The sequence below is a fragment of the Sciurus vulgaris genome, assembly GCF_902686455.1.
Source record: "Sciurus vulgaris genome assembly, chromosome: 1".
In the NCBI taxonomy this organism is placed as follows: Eukaryota; Metazoa; Chordata; class Mammalia; order Rodentia; family Sciuridae; genus Sciurus; species Sciurus vulgaris.
The window spans coordinates 19,931,855-19,951,301 of record NC_136461.1 but is presented as its reverse complement, the minus strand read 5'-3'; the positions used below and the strand labels follow the sequence as shown (position 1 = coordinate 19,951,301).

The following is a 19,447-nucleotide window of genomic DNA, read 5'->3' as shown; positions in this document are numbered from 1 at the left end:
ATAGAATTCAGATGATGACTTATCAATTAATAGAACTTGCTCATTAATTGATTAAGTGTTGGATACCAACTGTGGCAACTCATTGGTCCAGTACTAGGGATATAAAGCACAATAAGAGATTGGAATAAGCTGGGCAGAGTGGTGCAGGCCTGTTATCTCAGTGACTTGGAAGGCTAAATCAGGATGATCACAAGTTCAAGACCAGCCTGGGAAACTTAGCAAGACCCTGTCTCAAAGTAAAAAATAAAGGAGTTCTCGCTTCGGCAGCACATATACTAAAATTGGAACGATACAGAGAAGATTAGCATGACCCCCAGGCAAGGATGACACACAAATTCGTGACGCATTCCATATTTTTATGAATGATGTGAATCTACATTGTGTACAACCATTGATATGAAAAGTTGTACCCCATTTGTGTACAATGAATCAAAATGCAGTCTGTAAAAATAAAAAACATTTTAATAAAAAAAGGGGGTGGTGGGGATGTTGCTCAATGGTAAATGGCCCTGGATTCAATCCTCAGTACCCTTCTCCCTCCTCCAAAAAAAAAAAAAAGGAGAAGAGAGATTGGTGTCATGGTACTTGCTGGGACAGCATTCCCTAGAGCATAGAATAGACTCAGTGATACTGACCTCCCTGCCACACTGGCATTTCATGGTCTCCCGGGAGTTGTGGGATTTCTGAGCACTGCAGGGGCTTGTGGGGCCAAGCAGTCTGGAGAGCAAGCCAGGCCATTCCTCGGCCAAGTGGAACTTAGGCCTTTGTAGAGCTTCTGTTCTGTGCAAGCAGGAAGAATTTGCATCTTGGGCATTTGTGGTCACCTGACAATGACTGATGTACAGAATGCTTTTGGCACATTAAGACAGCAGTATAACCCAAGTTCTTAGAAACCCCCAATGTCAGCCTAGCACAGTGTGTCCAGCCTACTCTTGGGAGAATCTCCCAGGTCTACCAGTGGGAAATGAGGCCCCATGAAGAAAAAAGATAAAAACACAGTTGGGGTGGCATTTAAAAACTCAGTAATGAAAAATTTTTGAGCCAGCTGGGCACATTAACACATACCTGTAATCCCAGCAACTTGGGAAGCTGAGGCAGGAGGATTGCAAATTTGAGGCCAGACAGGGCAACTTAACCACCCTGTCTCAGAATAAAAAATAAAAAGGGCTGGGGATGTAGCTCAGTTGTAGAGTACCCCTGGGTTTAACACCTAGTACCAAGGAGAAAAGATTTTTGTATTTATTTTATTTTTATAAATTTATTTAGCAATTATTTACATATATTATTCTATTAATATATTATACCTTGTAAAGCATTAAAAAATAGAAACAAGGGATGTAGTTCAGTAGTTAAGTGCCCCTGGGTTCAATCCCTGGAACCAAAAAAAAGGGGGGGTAAATATGAAGGGATCTACTGATACCTATTTTCCAATTTTGTGTTTGCATTGGACGTCCAGTGAACTCCTGTAGGCACTCACTTGGGAGACCACGGCTCATGGGGGGAGTCCCCAGACCCTTTGTAACACCCTCCCAACTTCCCCCAGGAGCTTATTCAAGAGGTAAAAAGGCAAAAGCATCCAGACACCAGTATCTGCCTCCAGTTCCCTGCCAACCCTCTTTGCTCTGATAAGAAAACAGTCAACAGTTGTGGTTTTTAGGTATGTTCCTTTTAAGCCCTGCTTGTGCTCCTGGGAAATTGCTGCTTTTCTCCACACTGCAGCATTTGGTTACTCAGAAGTCCGTTTTGTAGGAACAGTCTGCCCTCCTCTTGTGGCTTTGATATTTATCTTGCTCAATTTTGTGCCAATATTGAATGCAAACTGGCATTTGGCCTCCAGGCCCCAGGGGTTCAAGGCAAAGGAGAAACTTTCTGTCTCAGTCTTACTACTTCTCCCATAGTACTGTCTTCCTGAGGGTCCTGTGCAGTGTGGATTGATCTCTCTGGAGGAGGGCATGGGAACTGATGGGCCATTGAGGGTGGGATGCCAACACTAGGATTGCCGCAATCCCTGAGAGCCAGTCAGAAGTCACCTAGAGAACTCATACAGGAGTGTAGTGGCTGGAAGACCTGGGAAGCAAAGGAGGTCCACAGCCCAGAGAGGAGCAGGCAAAGGAGGACACATGAAGCACAATGCCTGGAACCCAGGAGGTGGAACTCGCCCTCAGCTCCTCCCTCGGTTGGAGATTCAGAATATCTTTTATGTTTTGTCTTTACTGCTGACCTGATGTTTAATTCCGTAACAGCTGACACACCAAAGTCCCAGCACTTTCTGAAAATGGTGACCTTACTTAACAGACATGGTGACTTTCAAAGCTGAGGTAATCTCTGCAAAAACAAGGGTTTGTATTTGTTTCCTTATCTCTCCTGCACTGTACAGGGGAGACTCTCCAACCAGCATACCGTCTCTGTAGTGTAGGGCCCCTTTTTTTCTTGGAACTGGGTATTGAGCCAGGGGTGCCCTACCATGACCTACATCCTTACCTCCTCTTATTTTGAGACAGGGTCTCACTGAGTTGCTGAGGCTGGCCTCAAGCTTTTGACCCTCTGCTTTCCAGTGCACTGGGATTACAGGCACGTACCATAGTACCTAGTTGGGTATGGCATATTTTGAACATGGTATGAATTTCATGACTAGAAGACTGTGTACTGGTGTGGGAAGAGCACAGACTAGAGACAGACACAACTGCATGACATTTGGTCAACAATGCTACTACTGACATGTTTACTGAGTACTGTGTGCCAGGTACTGTGCTAAATGCTTTATAAAGATTATCTTATTTGATCCTTAAAACAGTATTGTTAGGTAGGTAACTGTTAGTTTTATGTGTCAAGAAAAAAGCTTAGCTGGGTGTGATGTTGCATGTCTGTAATCCTGGTAACACTGGAGGCTGAGGCAGGAGGATTACTAATCAAAGTTTTTAAAAAGGGCAGGGGATATCGCTTAGTGGTAGAACACCCCTGGGTTCAATCCCCAGTTAAAACAACTTGCTCATAGTTACAGCTGATAGATGGCAAGATGGGAATCTAACCTAGGCTCTTGCTTTTGGGGAACTCACCCTTTATCACTGCACTAATCTTCCTCCTGAGGCACTTGATCTCTCAGTCTTTTTCCTAATCTTGAAAATCAAGCCTTTGTCTGCCTCCAGGAATTAAGGATTTGGATATGGTTTGTAAAGGGCATGGCACATGGGCAGAACTTAAGATCATTCATACAAAAATCCAGCCAGGTGTGGTGGCACATGCCTGTAATTCCAGCAGCTCCAGAGGCTGAGATAGAAGGATCACAAGTTTGAGGCCAGCCTCAGCAACTTAGTAATATCCTAAGCAATTTAGACCCTGTCTCAAAAAATTGAAATGCTCCTGAGTTCAATCGCAGCACCAAAAGAAAAAGTCCAGATGTCACTTTTATTGTAAGGTTTTAGAAACAATCTTGAATAGTCACAACTTTTACAATATCTTAGAACCACCTGTTGAAACCTGCCAGTCTTCCACAGCTTTGGGTCTCCATAAAGTTGTGTGTGTGTGTTTTGCTGGGAATCGAACCCAGGGCTTCATGCATGCTAGGGAGTGCTCTACCAACCGAGCTACATCCCCAGCCCCTCATAAGGTTCTTTTTGAATTGGCTGCCATAATTCCAGCACCAGCTTTTGAGAACCAAGGCCCTAAGATTTTGTTCTTGAAGCCAAATGCCACATATACTAATATAAGCCCCGTTAAGCAAGTGCTGATCATGTGCTAGGTGCTACCAAGATGAGGGTGACACAGTCTTTGTCTCTGAGGGGCTAAGAACCTAGGAGGGGTGGCAAACATGAAGGGCTCTCAATGCAGCGTGGTCAAGACCCCTTTACCCAGAGAAGGGTGGTGGCCTTTCTGACTTCCCTGCACCACCAGTGGGACAACCGATAGGGACAGATACAAGACTGAGTAGAACCTAGGAAGCTCTTCTGGATGCCAAAGCTCAGGTGGAGGGAGCCACGTGCGAGGAGCTAGTGCAGTCTGCTGTTCATTCCCTTCCCTGCCTGGGTCTGATTGCTGTGAAACCTCGTGCCAGGTCTCGGAGGCTTGCACGGGTGGGCTGGTGTCCTTAATCCCCAAGATGCAGCAGTTAGGAAGCTCAGCTCCTTCAGCACCTAGATGGTTTTCCGAAAGTGCTCAACTATTTCTTCATAATCATGTTCATCCATATCTGCAAAAGCGTCCAAGTCAGACTGTGAGACTCTTTGGCATTAGGCAAGTTCCTTCCCCTCTTTAGTTTCCTCCCTTGACTAGGAAGGGGTTGGCCTGAATGTTCTAAGGTCCTTGGTAGCCCAGAAACCACAATTTGTTCTCTGAACACCGCAGCCACTTCATTTGTCCTGTGTAACATGGGAAGGGTAGTGTATTGGGGACTGAATTTGGTTCTTTGCTGGGGCTCTGCAGCCTAACAGGAGAAAGACGAAGGACCTTCCTGGCTCAGTCCTCAAATTGGGACCACAGGAGCGAGAACGGTGTATTTGCCTGATATACTGAGCAGCAGAGAAACAGGGTGGGAAGGGGAGAAGCAAGGACAAGGTGGGCAGGGACTTGAAGGGACTCACCTGGATCCTCTGTTTGGAACTTAGTGGGGCTGAGGCCCTTGTGGGCGGGATTCTTACTGTACATATCTGATTTGTCCTTGTAAAACTCTGGCAAGGTCTTCGCCTTAGGTTTGGGCAGCAGAGGGGTCTTAGGACACTTTGGTTCTAAGACTTTAGAAGACTGGGAGAAAAAAAGCAGAAATTAACAAGGTCCCAAGGAATGGCAGCGGGGTCTATATAATTAACCTACAGGGTCACTTCTCTCTATTACTTGCTTTTCAGGATAGGGCTTCCCAGAAAGCTTGGTTTTGGTACAAGCACATGAAATATTTGGCAGGGTAGAAAATATAGGGTTGGGAACTAGAGACAGGGTTATCTATCCCTATAATTGTCCATATAGGGGGCAAGTGACTGTCCTTTATATCTGTGGTTGGGGGGAAGCAAAGTGGAGATACCGCGAGAAGATAATCACAGCTTCAGAACAAAGCTGCTGGGCCAGGGCTCCCAGAGGGAAGAGGACTTTTATAAACTAGCACAGGCCATGCATGTGTGCACACTGAGTCCTCAAGTGACCCTCTGAACAGGCTCTGTTTCAGTTCTCCATTTACGAATGAAGGGAGAGTGTGCCTTGTCAGCTCTCCCCACGGGCCACCAAACCACATCTGTGACCTCTGAAGCCAGTAGCCTTTTCACCATACCTTGCTTTAGAGAGTGAACAGTCCCAGTCCCCAGATCAGCAAGGGAGAGCCGATGTCTGGAGAGGAAAGGTTCTGGGTGACAGCAGTGACTGGTCGGTCACTCCCCGGGAGCAGAGGCTCTCAGTGCTTTGTGCTATTTGCCAGCACTGTCACAGGCCTGTGTTTCAGGGACCCCAGTCTAGCCTTTCAAAAAATGACTCCTCACCCCTGCCCCAGAGATAAGAGAACCTTCTGGGGACGAGACCATTCAGGACTGATCTTCATAATTTCCACGGCTGTATGGCTACTGACAAAGCACAAGTCCCAAGGTCCTGACAAACAGCAGGCTTGTTACAGTTTACAAAGCATTTGTTTTTAGCTCTCTGCTCCTTTTCTAGGCCAAGCACAGAAGTTAGGTGCACAGGCTGTACAGTCAGACCTAACTTCAAACCCAGCCCTACCACTTTCTAACTATGAGCTCAGGGTGAACTTGCCTCTCTGTGCCTGTTTTCTCAGTGGAAAAAAAAAAAAAGAATATCGGTTTCTGCTGGGCATGGTGGCACACAGCTATAGTCCCAGCTACTCTGAGGAAGTAGGTCATTGGAGTGTGGCCTTATGGATTATATTTTGTCCCTGGTTCCTTGATCTCTCTGATTCCTGGCTACCATGAACTGAGTAGCTCTCCACCAAGCCCTCCCACCATGATGTTCTGCCTTACCTCGAGCCCAGAGCAATGAGTTAGCTGGCTATGGATTTAACTCTCTGAAACTATGAGCCCAAAATAAACTTTTCCCTCTCTTAGGTTGTTCACACAGGTATTTTGGTCATAGTGATGAAAAACATAAGCACACCCAGCACCACAGGGGGGAGGGAAAGGAACTGGTTCCTGCCTGAGGCGTACAGAGTGGAGTGGGCTGGTGCTGCAGAGGACCTGCCAGGAGTGAGCGCCCCTGGGAAGGCAGCTAGCAGCGGTGCTGGTGAGGACACCTCAGGCCTGCCCTTGGGAAAGCATGCTTGGAGGAGCGGCTTGTGCTGGCCATGGAGCATGTCTGGGATGTGAATTGGCCTCCTGACTGCCTGGGTCTTTCTTCATACCTGTGATTCCCTGTGGTTCTGCTCAGTGGAGCTCACTGGCCTTGCAGCAGCTGCAGTTCCTGCCCCTGGCCCCTGGCCCCCACCACCAACTCTCTAGCCAGAGGGACGAGCGTAACTGAAAACATGCCCCTGCCCCAGCAGGGCAGCTCTGCCTCACACCACGGAAGGACGGTGCTGGCCAAAGGACTGCACACAGGAGTACTGGCACCTTGTGGGAGGCTTCAGGAGCCCTTCGGTGGCCGGAGAGGGAACTGCAGATGGGTGTTGGGAGATGGCCCGGGAAGGCCAGGCTGGAGTTCACTCAGGACACTGATGCCATGTGGAGCCACTGAAGTTTTAGCACATGGAGCCAAGGCCCAGCAATGACCAAAGAAGGATTGGGGAGGCCGTTCTCAGAGCTGTGGAGTAGGGCTCAGCGAGGCTGCTGGAACAGTGTCTGAACAAGGCTGAGGCTCAAACTCCAGAGTGACAGCAGGTGGCAGAAAAAGGAAAAGAACTGCAAACTTGGAATCAGAATGTTCATGTTCAAGTTCCGGCCTCCCACTTACTAACTGGACTTGGGGTGAATCTCAGGGCCTCGGTCCTTGTGTTCTCAAGTGTAAAATAGGGCTAATCACACCAGCCCCAGGATGGTGAGGACTGAATGAGACAATGGGTTCAAAGCATGTGGGTGCAAACTGAGTTCTACACCATAGAGAAACCTGGCAAAGAAGGAGCAGAAGAACCCCGTGAGCCCGCGAGGCGACCCCTCCCTGCCCATTTCAGTTAAATCGGTACCTTGATGTCTCCCTCCTTGCCGCTTGTTCTCTGCTCACTGAGACCCTGACTTTTCGGGGGCCTGGGAGGGGGTGCTTGGTTCTCGCAGGCTGGTAATTTCCGAAGGTTGTAGTAGAAAGCATCCGCCAGCTCCTCCACTGTAGCCACAGGCAGTGGCCCAGCCAGCTGGTCTGGCTGCCTCTTGGCCTCCACCACAGTCAGGTCCATCCAGCGGGGAGGGATCTCGAAGTACCTCCCAGGCTGGGAGTCCAGGCCCACCACCAAGAACGGCTCTGTGATCTTCTCCTCCAGCCGCAGACCAGGGAAGGAGACCAGAGGGTCGGCAGGGTTGCTGGAGTCCTTGGCCACCACCTTGACCTCACAGGGCAGTGAGAACTGGGCAGCAAGATCCACCAGGCTATAGCGCCGGCTGTCATTCATCTCCTCCACGAAACCACCAGGGGTGTAGAGGGGCAGCAGAATCCGTTCTTGCTCTTCCGCCTCTTCACAGTCTTCTTCCTTTTCCTCCTCAGTCTGGTCACTCAGCCGCTGACAAACCAAGACTCCCACATCCTGGCCTTGGGCCCCATAGACTTGGCTAGACCCTAGCACCTCCAGCCGGTCTCCCACAGCCAGGGAAGAGAACTCAGGATTCTCCTCCCCATCCCCTTCATAGTCTCTTGTGGCCACCACCCGGAGGGGCTGGCCTGGCTGGAGAGCACCCAGGAGGTCATAGGCTGTAGGGAACTCCCTTGGCCGGAGCCGCAGCTTGCCCTTGTAGTCCGCAGAGATCATAAAGTGTCTGGGCACCTTCCGGCCCTTGCTTGAGGCCAGGACCCGCCATGGTGGTGAGGCCAGGCCATAGATGCAAAGCTTCTGGCCTTTACGCAGAGAGCCCACCCACGGGCTGAGGAAGATGGGGGGCCCCTCTGGAACTTCCAGGATCTCCATGGACAGGGGGAAGGGGCCTCCCTGGGCCAGGGCCTCACTCAGCAGCAGTGGTTTGATGAAGTGGACATCCTGGGAGGAGGCAGTGACATCCTGTACTTCGACCTCCAGCGTGGAGGGGATCTTGACAATGGTTCTGCGCACTGTGGGGGGAGGTCAGCTCAGGGGCGCACCACACAGCCCCAGTGATGGACCCCACCCCAGGCAAGGAGCTTCGTCACGCTTGCGGCTCTCCTTCCCGTTTGTATCTTTTCTTTCCTACCAGCATTTTCCTATTGTTCTAGATTCTTTGCCCTCTCTTTTCCTTCAACCTATTTTTTTTAACAAAATCACTATTTTGAACATTAATAGAATAGTATAGGGCACCCCATGTACCCAACATCCAGCTTCAACTTTAACTCATGGCCCATTTGCTTCCATCTGTGTCCCTGGCTACTCCCCCTATAGTAGGTTCCGAATCAGAATAATGACATCATGCCACAAGTGACTATTTCAGTGTTCTCTCTAAAAGGGATAATTAAAAAAATTTTAAATGCCACCACTGCCTCTAAATAATTGATAATTCCTCAATACCACCCAATATCTAATCAGTTCAAGTACTTTTTAAATTTTAATTTTGAATACAATTTTATAAACTGCCTTTCCAAATCCTTTCTGCATTTAAACAGAAAGATAAAACAATTGAAAAATACATTTTAAATGTGTCTTTAGGCCACTTATTTCTTCTCCAGACAGTAATTTTCAGTAAACTCAAGAGGTGGCTCGAAAAGACCATGAAGAAAACTGGTCCATCCGCTGTGTGGTTTGATCACACAATGAAAAACAGGGCATAGGATACTTTCCCCGTTTTAGAGATGAGGACACTGAGGCTTAGAGAGTGGCACTTCCCTCAGGTCATATGGCTGGTACTTTTGCTCCATGCCAGATGAGCTGATTATTGGTTGAAGTTGGGAGATGTTCATGTGGAGGGTTCATTATACTGTTTTGTTTTTTCTTCAAAATAGTAACCTGAGCTGCCTCATTATTCAGGATGCCTGCCAAGCCTCAGCCGCCACTCAGTCCCTGGATCCCCAGACTGTGGTCTCACTACCATTTCCCAGAGTGGGTTCAGGGCATCCTGGAAAGAATTTCAGTTCCTGGAGAGGAAGTGTTCAAGAAAGCCTAGAACACCTTATACCAGGGCTGGGGATGTAGCTCAGTTGGTAGAGTGCCAGCACAAGGCCCTGGGTTCAATCCCCAGCACCACAAAAAGAAAAGAAAGGGAAAAAAATTAAGAACACCTTATATCAGAAAGCAAGAAAATCTGTTTGACCCCATACAGGTCTGTCAAAAGATTCAGGAGCCTGAAGCAGTGGCAGGCACCTGTAATCCCAGCAACTCGGGAGGCTGAGGCAAGAGGATTACAAGTTTGAGGCCAGCCTTGGCAATTTAGTGAGAGCCTGTCTCAAAAAGAGCTGGGGATGAGGCTCAGTGATAGAGTCCATGAGTTCAATTTCCAGTACCAAAAAAGAAAAAAATTATCTGGGGTCTGCCTTGAAATAATCAGGTAGGGCAGGCAGAGTGGGGTTGAGCAGAAATGAAACCAAATGGATTATGAGCGGTCACGGTAATGCTGGATGGCAGGTCATCGGGCTCCTTTCACTTCCCCCTGCTTGGATACGTTTGAATTTTTCCATTGGAAAAAAATTTAGGGCCTGGGTGCAGCTCAGTGTTCGAGTGCTTGCCCACCCTGTGCGAGGCCCTGGGTTCCATCCCCAGCACCACCTTTTTAAAAAGAAAGGCCGAAGAATCACACTTGGCACTATGGTTTGCAGGCAGCCCTAACTGCTGTGCAGGTAAATGCCAGCGAGCTGAGCTGCAGACAATCTGCTCCAGGAAAGAAGGCCAGCCCCACTCTACCTCCGCTCCACCTCAGCCTCTCACCAACCAGCCCCAGCCAGCTTCTGCCTGTTTCCTCACCCCTGATCTGCAAGCCACCAGCCTGCCCTGAGAGACAAGGTGGAATAGCTGGGGGTTCGCTCTGATAGTATCCTCTGTCACTCAAGAGAGGGGACCTTCAGGAGCAGTCCTGCTCTTCCCAAGTCAGGAAATGTTCTTCCCAAACAACTGGTCAGCTTTTCGCTTGGCGGTACTGTCTCTGTACTAGCTGCTGCAAGCTCAGAACCCAACTTCTGCCAATTCTAGAAAGCTCACGGGGCCTCACTCATGTTTATCCCATTTTCTTATCTCCTTTTACACCAAATTCCCCACTTAATTGGGCACTTTAATTTGTTACATTGCATATACTGGGCAAGCCACCTGTTACCCCTAAGAGTACGGGAGACATCCCCCCATGGAGGGATGATGTCTTCCATCAGACCCACTCCCCAGGGCCCTCGATCCCCCGCCCACCCGTCCCCCTGCCCAGGCAACTCACTGTGCATGATGGCTTGGACCTCGTACTGGGGCCTTAGGATCAGGGAGTGCCAGGGAAGGCTTGGGCAGGTGAATATGCCATCCTTATAGGCTGGGTCCTGCAGGACCTGGAGCAGGGTTTGGGGGGTACCAGACTTCCACCTCCAGAAGGGCCCCTTCTGGGACAGGGGCAGGTGCAGAACAACCCGCTGGGCCCCTGAGCCCAAGACACAGCGTGCACAGTGAGTCCCAAGGTGCATTTCCACAGCCTCAAGCATGAGGGGCTGGTCCTCAGTCACCACCCTGTCCTTTGTGGCAATGCTGTGGGTTGATGTGAAGTAGATGGGCAGGTGCAGGGAGTGCTGAGTTGCAGCAGAGACAAGCTCCTCCAGGGTTCTGTAGCTCTGGGGGCTGGTGAGGGGGCTGAAGTGGCCTGTGGGATTCAGAAGGAGGGAAAGTTGGGGGGCGGTACAGATCTCACTGGGTCCAGGTCCATAACCCAGCCAGACTCCCCTGAGGATACCCATCCCCTGAGGTGGGCCTCCATCTGGACATCCAGGCTGCAGAACTGAAGGACAGAAGGCACAGTGACAGTGTGCAAGTGGACAGTGAGGGTCAGAAGTGGTGACACAAGGGGACTGTCACTAGAGGCAGAGGACAGAACAGCGCCCCCTTCCCCAGAAGACACGGGTGACGTCCACGTTCTCCCGCTTCATGGCCCCTACCTGCCTGTTTGCCAACTTGACATTTCTACCTGAAGCTTCACCACAGCTCCAACTCCACACCAGGGTAGTGCCACTGCCCCTCTCCCAAACTAGAACTCCAGGAATTACTGACCAAAGCGTTCTCGAGCCCCCACTCTATCCCTTATCCTGTCTGCCAGCACATCTGACTGCTCTTCCGCCGCACCCCTGGCCAGCAACCAGGCATCTGCCAGAGTGACCCAAACGCCCACTGCCAAAAGATGGTTTCCAGCCCCAAACCCACAACTTCAATCAAGGAAACATCATGAACCCCGGACTGAGGGGCAGTCTACCAAAGTACTGGTCCAGGGCCAGTGGGAGAGTGTGTACTTAGCATGTATGGGCAAGGAGCTGGCTTCCATCTGTGCGTTTCATCCCCAGCACCAGAAAGAAAAAAAAGTTCTGACCTGAAGTCTTCAAAATGTCCACATCAAGACAAAGAAAGGCTGAGGAAACAGTCCAGCCTGAAGGAGACGAAAGAAATAGAACAGGCGAGCCACAGGCCTGTAATTCCAGCTACTTGGGAAGCTGAGACAGAAGAACGGCAAGTTGCAGGCCAGCCTGGGCCATGTAGCAAGGCCCTGCCTCAAAATAAAAACTAAAGAGGGCCTGGAAAGTTCAATTCCCAGCACCAGAAACAAACAAACAAAAGTTACTTGCATATTTAAAAATCTTGCTGAGATGCTCTTCAATTGATGAATGGATAAAGAAACTGTGGTATATATACACAATGGAATATTACTCAGTCATAAAGAAGAATAAAGTTATGGCATTTGCTGGTAAATGGATGAAGTTGGAGAATATCACGTTAAGTGAAATAGGCCAAGCCCAAAAAACCAAAGGCTGAATGTTTTCTCTGATAAGTGGATGACAACACATAACAAGGGGGACTGGGGAGTGCGGAGAGAAGAATGAAGGAACTCTGGATGGTGTAGAGGAAAATGGGGCGGGAGGGGGTAGGGGAAGGAAAGATAGTAGACTGAGACAGACAGTCTTACCCTATGTACATGTATGATTACAAGAATGGTGTGACTCTACATTGTGTACAACCATAGAAATAAAAAGTTGTACCCCATTTGTGTATAATAAACCAAAATGAAGTCTGTAAAACTAAAAATTAAAAAAAAATTAATTCCTAAAAAAAAAAAAAAACTCATTGACTCCTCAGTACCTTCAAAATAGAGTCCAAGCTGGGTGGGTTGACCCGCCCCAGAAATTCAGGAGGCAGGAGGATCCCAAGTTCAAGGCCAGCCCCAGCAATTCAGCAAGACTCTAAGCAACTTAGTGAGACTCTGTTTCAAAATAAAAAATAAAAAGGGCTGAGGATGTGACTCTGTGGTAAAGTGGCCCCAAGTTCAATCCCTGGTACCAAAAAAAAAAAAAAAAAAAAAAAGATCAAATTGTGCAAATTGTGTGACCACCTCACAGGCTCATCTCCCTCAACTTCTCACCTGCAAGCCACGCCCTTTCCATCAGCCCAGAGAAGTCCCCAGAGTATGCCTGCTCGTGCCAGCCCTGTTCACTGCACACACTCAGCTCTAATCCTCACATCAAGCCTAATGCTCACTTGCAAGGTCTGGGCCCACGTCTGCCGTGATGTGTCTCCTGTGATCACTGAGTGCCCTAGGGTTTCCTGAACTCCAAATGTCCAGGTGCCACTCCCTTGAGCTGAGATCCTTCTCCCAGGAGGCCTTCCAGAGCACTGGCAGGGCAGGTTTCTGCACCCAGAGTCCTCTCTAAAGTATGCCCACTTCAACTGTTGTCACCTCTCACTGCCACCCTGGAAGCACCTGGCTCATCCTGAGTTCCACACTCCTGCCTCTGGGAGGGCCTGGCAGATGTGGGTGTTGGCCAGTGTTTGATGGGTGAATGTGTGAGTGAACACAGACTGGCACCCGGCAAAGACCCGGAACAGAAGCTGATGCGATCAGAGTATCAGACTGCCCTGAGGTCATTCATCCTTGGCCTTGAGACCGGATAGTGGCAGATGTGAGACCTCATGTGTAAAGCCAGAGGGGTGGGAGTGGGTACTGGGATCAGCAGGCACACCCCAAGTGACCCACAGGCATGCCTGGAGGGTGCCAGGGAGGCTCAGGTATCCTCCTTACCTTGAAAGTTGGGGGCAAGCTCCAAGATCTGACCTGTTCCTGGGTCCTCACAGACCACCTTCTGGAGGCAAACCTGGGTGACCTTGATCAGGTCCCCTGTGGAGAGGCAGCATTCATTCCCAGCGATCTCATAGATGGAGCCTGTGGAGACATGGACTCAGTTTCCCTATTTAGCAAGGGCCAAGCCCTGGGTGGCCTGTGCCCTGTTCCCTACGAGCTCTGCTCTGCTGTCTTCGCACAAATTGCACAAAATTCCCTGGCCCACCCCTCCTACCGCCAGCTGGCTCAGCCACCCGCAGGCAGCATAGGCCTGTGGTTGGTTTCTTTTAGCATTGCATACACCCCCCTGCGGTGCCTTCTCTGGCCTTCTCACATGGCCATGCCTCCTAGCGTGAGCTCACAGGTAGGACTGACCCAGCTCAGCATCACTGAAGCCAGCACAGGGCCTGGCCTCTGAGTAGACTGGAGAGCGGTGACAGAGAATGGGAGAACAGGACTGAGAATGGGTGTCTCTGATGACCTCATGGCCATGGAGCATCTGCTGCCTGGGAACATCTGAGCAAGGACACAGGATGCCTCGCTGCTATGGTCACACCCCTACCGAGGAGGCTCTGTGCGAGAGTCTTATCAGCTCCAACCTTGATCTGAGGCACACAGTTCCTGGGCATAGAGGAATTCTTACGCTAGACAACCACAATGTTTCACGGGCTCAGCTACTCCTGAGCCCGCCCGCTTCACAGTAACTTTAAACAGCGCCTGAGCACTACACAAAGCTCCTAACATTACACCTTGCAACTGTGGAAAAGCTGCACAGCTGTTACTAGTTCTGAGTACAGAGAATAATGCTTGCTGGGCACCATGGTGCCTGCCTGTAATCCCAGGGGCTCAGGAGGCTGAGGCAGAAGGGGAGGCTGAGGCACGAGGATCAAAAATTCAAAGGCAGCCTCAGCAAAAGTGAGGTGCTAAGCAACTCAGTAAGACCCTGTCTTTAAATAAAATACAAACATTCCTCATATAAAAAAAAAAAAAAAAGGAGACATATATAAATAAAGATTGCTGGTATGACTCTTTAGAGTTGCTTCTCCATCAGAGAGCAGTGCTCCACCTGATCCCAGCTATTTTCTTCATAATCTGCATGTGTGAGTCTTTCTTTTCTAATTTCCCTTGGTCCCTCACCGGTGCAGAGTTTGGCTGCACTGGGCGGTATATGTTAAAGCCGGGAAGGAGTAGAGAACCCAGTGAACCTCAACTCCCTGACTGTAGAGGCTCAGAGAGGGTCAGGGGTTCCTGCAGTTCACACAGATAAGCACCCCATCCTTCTAACACCTTGCTTTCTCCTTCAAATGTTTTTTTTCGTTTGTTTGTTTGTTTTGGTATCAGGTATTTAACCCAAGGATGCTTTACCACTGAGCCATATCCTCTACCCTTTTTATTTTTTATTTTTGAGAGAGTCTTGCTTAGGCCTTGCTAAGTTGATGAGACTGGCCTCAAGCTTGCAATTCTCCTGTCTCAGCCTCCTGAATCATGGGATTGCACACGCACCACCACTCCAGGCCAGATGAGTTGCTTTTATTCCTTAAATTTTTTTTTTTGGGGGGGGGGCACTACTGGGGATTGAATCCAGGAGCACTTAATCACTGAGCCACATTCCCAGCCCTTTTTAAAAATGTTTTATTTAAAGACAGGGTCTCGCTGAGTTGTTTAGGATGGCTTTGAACTCACGATCCTCCTGCCTCAGCCTCTTAAGGCTGAGGCAGATGAGTGCTTTCTAAAGGAAGCACAGTAGACAGTGGAGGACACTGACTGGGTAAGGCAGTGGCCAAGTTCCAGGTGCCACCTGCAGGTTTGGCAGCTCTACTTTCCTGGTTTAAATCGCTGAAGTCATGCGGAGAATTTAGAAGATGCACAATAAAGATCTCTCACCATATAGAATGCATAGGATCCCTGTCCAACTAATGGCAGACAGGAAGCTGCAGGTGGGAGGCCTTGAGGCCACCTGACCCCACCCCACTCCCAAGGCAGCCTCAGTAGAATCCCCCACACTGGCCCAGAGAGCCTTACTTTTTTTTTTTTTTATTCATTTTTTAATTTGTTCTTTTTAGATACACATGACAGTAGAGTGTATTTGAACATTATACATACATGGAGTATAACTTACTCTAATTAGGATCCCATGCTTGTGATTGGACGTGATGTGGAGTTTCACTGGTCATGTATTCATATATGAACATAGGAAAGTGATGTCTGATTCATTCTACAGTTTTTCCTATTTCCATCCTCCCTCCCTTCCCTTCATTCCAATTTGTCTAATCCAGTGTACGTCTATTCTTCCTTCCACTCCCTTATTGTATGTTAGCATCTGCATATCAGAGAGAACATTTGGCCTTTGGTTTTTTGGAATTCGCTTAATACGATAGTCTCCAGTTCCATCCATTTACCAGCAAATGCCATAATTTCATTCTTCCTATGGCTAAGTAAGTTCCATTGTGTATAAATACCACATTTTCTTTAGCCAATCATCTGTTGAAGGACATCTAGGTTGGTTCCATAGCTTAGTTTATGTGAATTGAACCGCTACAAACATTGATGTGACTGCATCACTGTAATATGCTGATTTTAAGTCCCTTGGGTATAAGAGAAGTGGGATATTTGGGTCAAATGGTGGTTCCATTCCAAGTTTTCTGAGGTATTTCCATACTGCTTTCCATAGTAATTGCACCTATTTGCAGTCCCACCAGCAATGTATGAGTGAACATTTTCCCCCACATCCTTGCCACCATTTATTGTTACTTGTTTTCTTGATAATTGCCATTCTGACTGGAGTGAGATGGAATCTCAGTGTAATTTTAATTTGCATTTCTCCAAATGCTAGAGATGTTGGGCAATTTTCATATGTTTGTTGTCCACTTGTATTTCTTCTCCTGTGAAATACCTGTTCAGTTCCTTTGCCCATTTATTGATTGGGTTATTATTATTATTATTATTATTTTTTTTGGTGTTAAGTCTTTCAAGTTCTTTTTTTTTTTTTTTTTTATTGTAAACTCAAGTTCTTTGTATATCCTGGAGATTAATTCTCTATATGAAGTACAGGTGGCAAGGATTTTCTCCCATTCTGTAGACTCTCTCTTCACATTCCTTTGCTGTGAAGAAGAATTTTAGTTTGATACCATCCCATTTATTGATCCTTTTATTTTACTTCTTGTGCTTTAGGAGTCTTGTTGAGGAATTCGGTTCCTAAGCTGACATGATCAAGAGTTGGGCCTACATTTTCTTTTATTAAGCAGAGAGTCTCTGGTTTAATGCCTAGGTCCTTGACCCACTTTGAGTAGAGTTTTATGCAGGATGAGATATGGGGGTTCAATTTCAATCTACTACATATGGATTTCCAATTTTCCCAGCACCATTTGTTGAAGTGGCTATCTTTTCTCCAGTGTATGTTTATGGTGCCTTTGTCTAGTAGGAGATAAGTGTATGTATGTGGGTTTGCCTCTGTGTCTTCTATTCTGTACTGCTGGTCTTCACATCTCCTTTGGTGCCAATTCCATGTGGGTTTTGTTACTATAGCTAAAGTCTGTTACTGTGATGCCTCCTGTGTCACTTTTCTTGCTAAGGATTGCTTTGGCTATTCTGGGCCTCTTATTTTTTCCAAATGAATTTCATGACTGCTTTTTTTATTTCTTTGAAGACCATCATTGGAATTTTATTAGAAATGGCATTAAATCTGTATAGCACTTTCGATAATAAGGCTAATTTGACAATATTCATTCTGCCTATCCAAGAACATGGGTGAGCATCCCATCTTCTAAGGTCTTCTTCAGTGAGAACCTTATTCTTACCCCAGGAAGTTGCACCCTGGCTCAACGTAGTTCTGTCAGCAATGCGAGGGTGCGGCCCTTCTGGCTGGCGAGAGCAGCAGCTATGCAGCTACATACACCTCACCCTCTCTAAGTGCTGCAGATGCCTCACTGTATTTTAAACTTGTGAGTGCCCTGGGGAGATAAGCAGTTCCTCCTTAAGTAATGACTTACATGATCAAGTAACAGGAGGCAGAACTGGGGGTCAAGCCCAAGGCATTTGCCTCCAAAATCAGCGCTCCTGACCACGTGGTGAACCAGTCCAGAGTCCCCTGCCCTGTGCCTGCCCCTATGGTATCACCAACTGCCCCTCCTCCACACTCACCCCATCCATGCACGCAACCCTGTCAGGCTCTTCGCTAATGACGGCACTCCAGCTTCCCCCACTTCCCACCCCAGGTCAGGCAGAATGAGGAAACAAGTATTGTGACAATGGGCAAGCAAGAAAGCGGGGGTGGGCGCGGGGGAGCTTGGTCCCAGGCTGGGGGAAAACAAACAGATCCCAGGTGCCTGTCTGCCAGAAGAAGTGGAGTCAGAACTTGAACCCAAATCCTTCAGATCCTCCAAAAGGACCTGGAGAGACCCATGGTGAGGTGGTGCCCCCCAAGACATGCGGTCCTCCATGTGTCTCAGCCTCAGGCTGGGATCCCATTTGGGCCCTCAGAACACTGCAGGAAATGGCTGTGGCAGAGCAAGAGCTCCTCCAGAGCGGGAGCAGGATGGGGCAGGGCACTCCTGCCGAAGTCCTGTGCAGCAGTTAGGAGCCCGCGCCGCCGCTGCATCTCCCGGCTCCCTCTCCTCCACCGCCCCTTCTCGCACTTTGGCCCAGAGTTTCTCCCTCCCCACGGAGCTGCTGACTTCCCATTCGCTGCCCGGTCTCCTCTCCTTCTGCTGTCTGTCAATCCCTCTAGTTCTTTCAGGCAATAACTAGTCACTGTGCCTCTGCTGTGAACAGGGGTCTGTGGGCAGGGAGCATTGTACAGGTGTGCCAAGACGCGAAGAGCAGGCACGTCTTCCCGGAGTAAGAGCCGGCACGTCTTCCCGGAGTAAGAGCCATTAAAGTTGAAAACTGGAGAACTGTCAGATCAGGTACTGCCCATCATCTAGCGAAGGGCCAAGATGAGAGGGGGCACAGAGGGAAGACAGTGGGAGGTGTGAGAGGGCACACAGGTGGAAGAACGGATCAGTCACGTAAGCAGTGGGGGCTGGGATGTAGCTCGGTAACAGAAGCCCTCGCCGGGCATGTTCAAGCCCTTGAGTGCAGACCCCAGCACCACGGCCAAGCCACAGCAACGCTCAAGAGCGCCCTAACGCCTCTCCCTGGGCACGCACAGTCCGGCTCATGGAAGGGCAAGTCTGCAGTCCTGGTTCCACCAGGTCTTGGCTCGCTTCCACCCACCTTCCGAGCCGAACTCACTGACTTCGCATCACCACCCTGCGAGACAGGTCAGCGGTCCCCCATTCCACGGAAGCAAAAGCTGAGGCGCACAGGGGTTGATTGTGGCCCCAAATCACCAACCTCGAGCAGCGGCGGCGTCAGCGCTCGAGCCCGGTTTGCGGCTCCCTGGGTTATAACGCCCTGGCCCCATACCTAGGGAGAGCCGGGCCCACTCACCCTCCAAGTAGACTCCGGAGTAGACCCGCAGCACGCGCGGGAGGGAGGCGGGGTCCACCGCGCGCACGAAGTCCCGCAGCGGCACCGGCTCCATGGTCCCCGCCGCTCTGGGCGCAGACCGAGTGGCCCACAGCCCGCCCACCCGGGAGAACCGGGCGCCCAGCACACAGAAGCCCCGCCCCACGGAAGCCCACAGCCACGCCCACTCGAAGCTCCGCCCCGCCTCTCCAAGGGCTTGCAGGGATCCGGGTCTGAGAGGTGGGACCTGGTGCCTTGAGCCAGACGCCACGGTGCACGTCTGTAAATCCATGTGTGTTGCATGTGTGTGTGAATTACACATATACACACGGTATACATGTATACATATTTTTTTGGAGCCAGGATTGAACCCAGGGGCGCTTAACCGCTGAGCCACATCCTCAGCCCTTTCTACTTTTCATTTTGAGACAGGAGAGCTGAGAGCCTGGCTAAGTTGCTGAGGCTGATTTTGAACTTGGGATCTTCCTGACCCAGCCTGCCAAGTCGCTGGAATTACAGGCTTGTGCCACTGCGCCCGGTTTAAAATGATTTTTAAAATAAAGAACTAGGGATGTAGCTCAGTGGTAGAGCTCCCCTCTGTTTCATCCCCAGTACCAAAATAAATGAATAAATTAAACAAAATGCTGTCATAATACTTATCTCTCACATTGGTCTCACGATTT

At 49.3% G+C, this 19,447-nt stretch overlaps 1 protein-coding gene across 1 annotated transcript; it reads right to left on the bottom strand.

Annotated features, from left to right (window-relative positions):
• Positions 1–3,386: 3,386 nt before the first annotated feature.
• THEMIS2 (thymocyte selection associated family member 2) lies at positions 3,387–18,870 on the bottom strand. The gene is made up of 6 exons (XM_079114620.1): positions 18,747–18,870; positions 13,278–13,418; positions 10,449–10,859; positions 7,106–8,175; positions 4,578–4,737; positions 3,387–4,186 (listed from the first exon to the last, which is right to left on the bottom strand). Exons 1-6 carry the CDS (start codon positions 18,838–18,840, stop codon positions 4,131–4,133), a joined length of 1,932 nt encoding a protein of 643 aa, XP_078970746.1. The 5' UTR covers positions 18,841–18,870; the 3' UTR covers positions 3,387–4,130.
• Between the last annotated feature and the right edge of the window lie 577 nt (positions 18,871–19,447).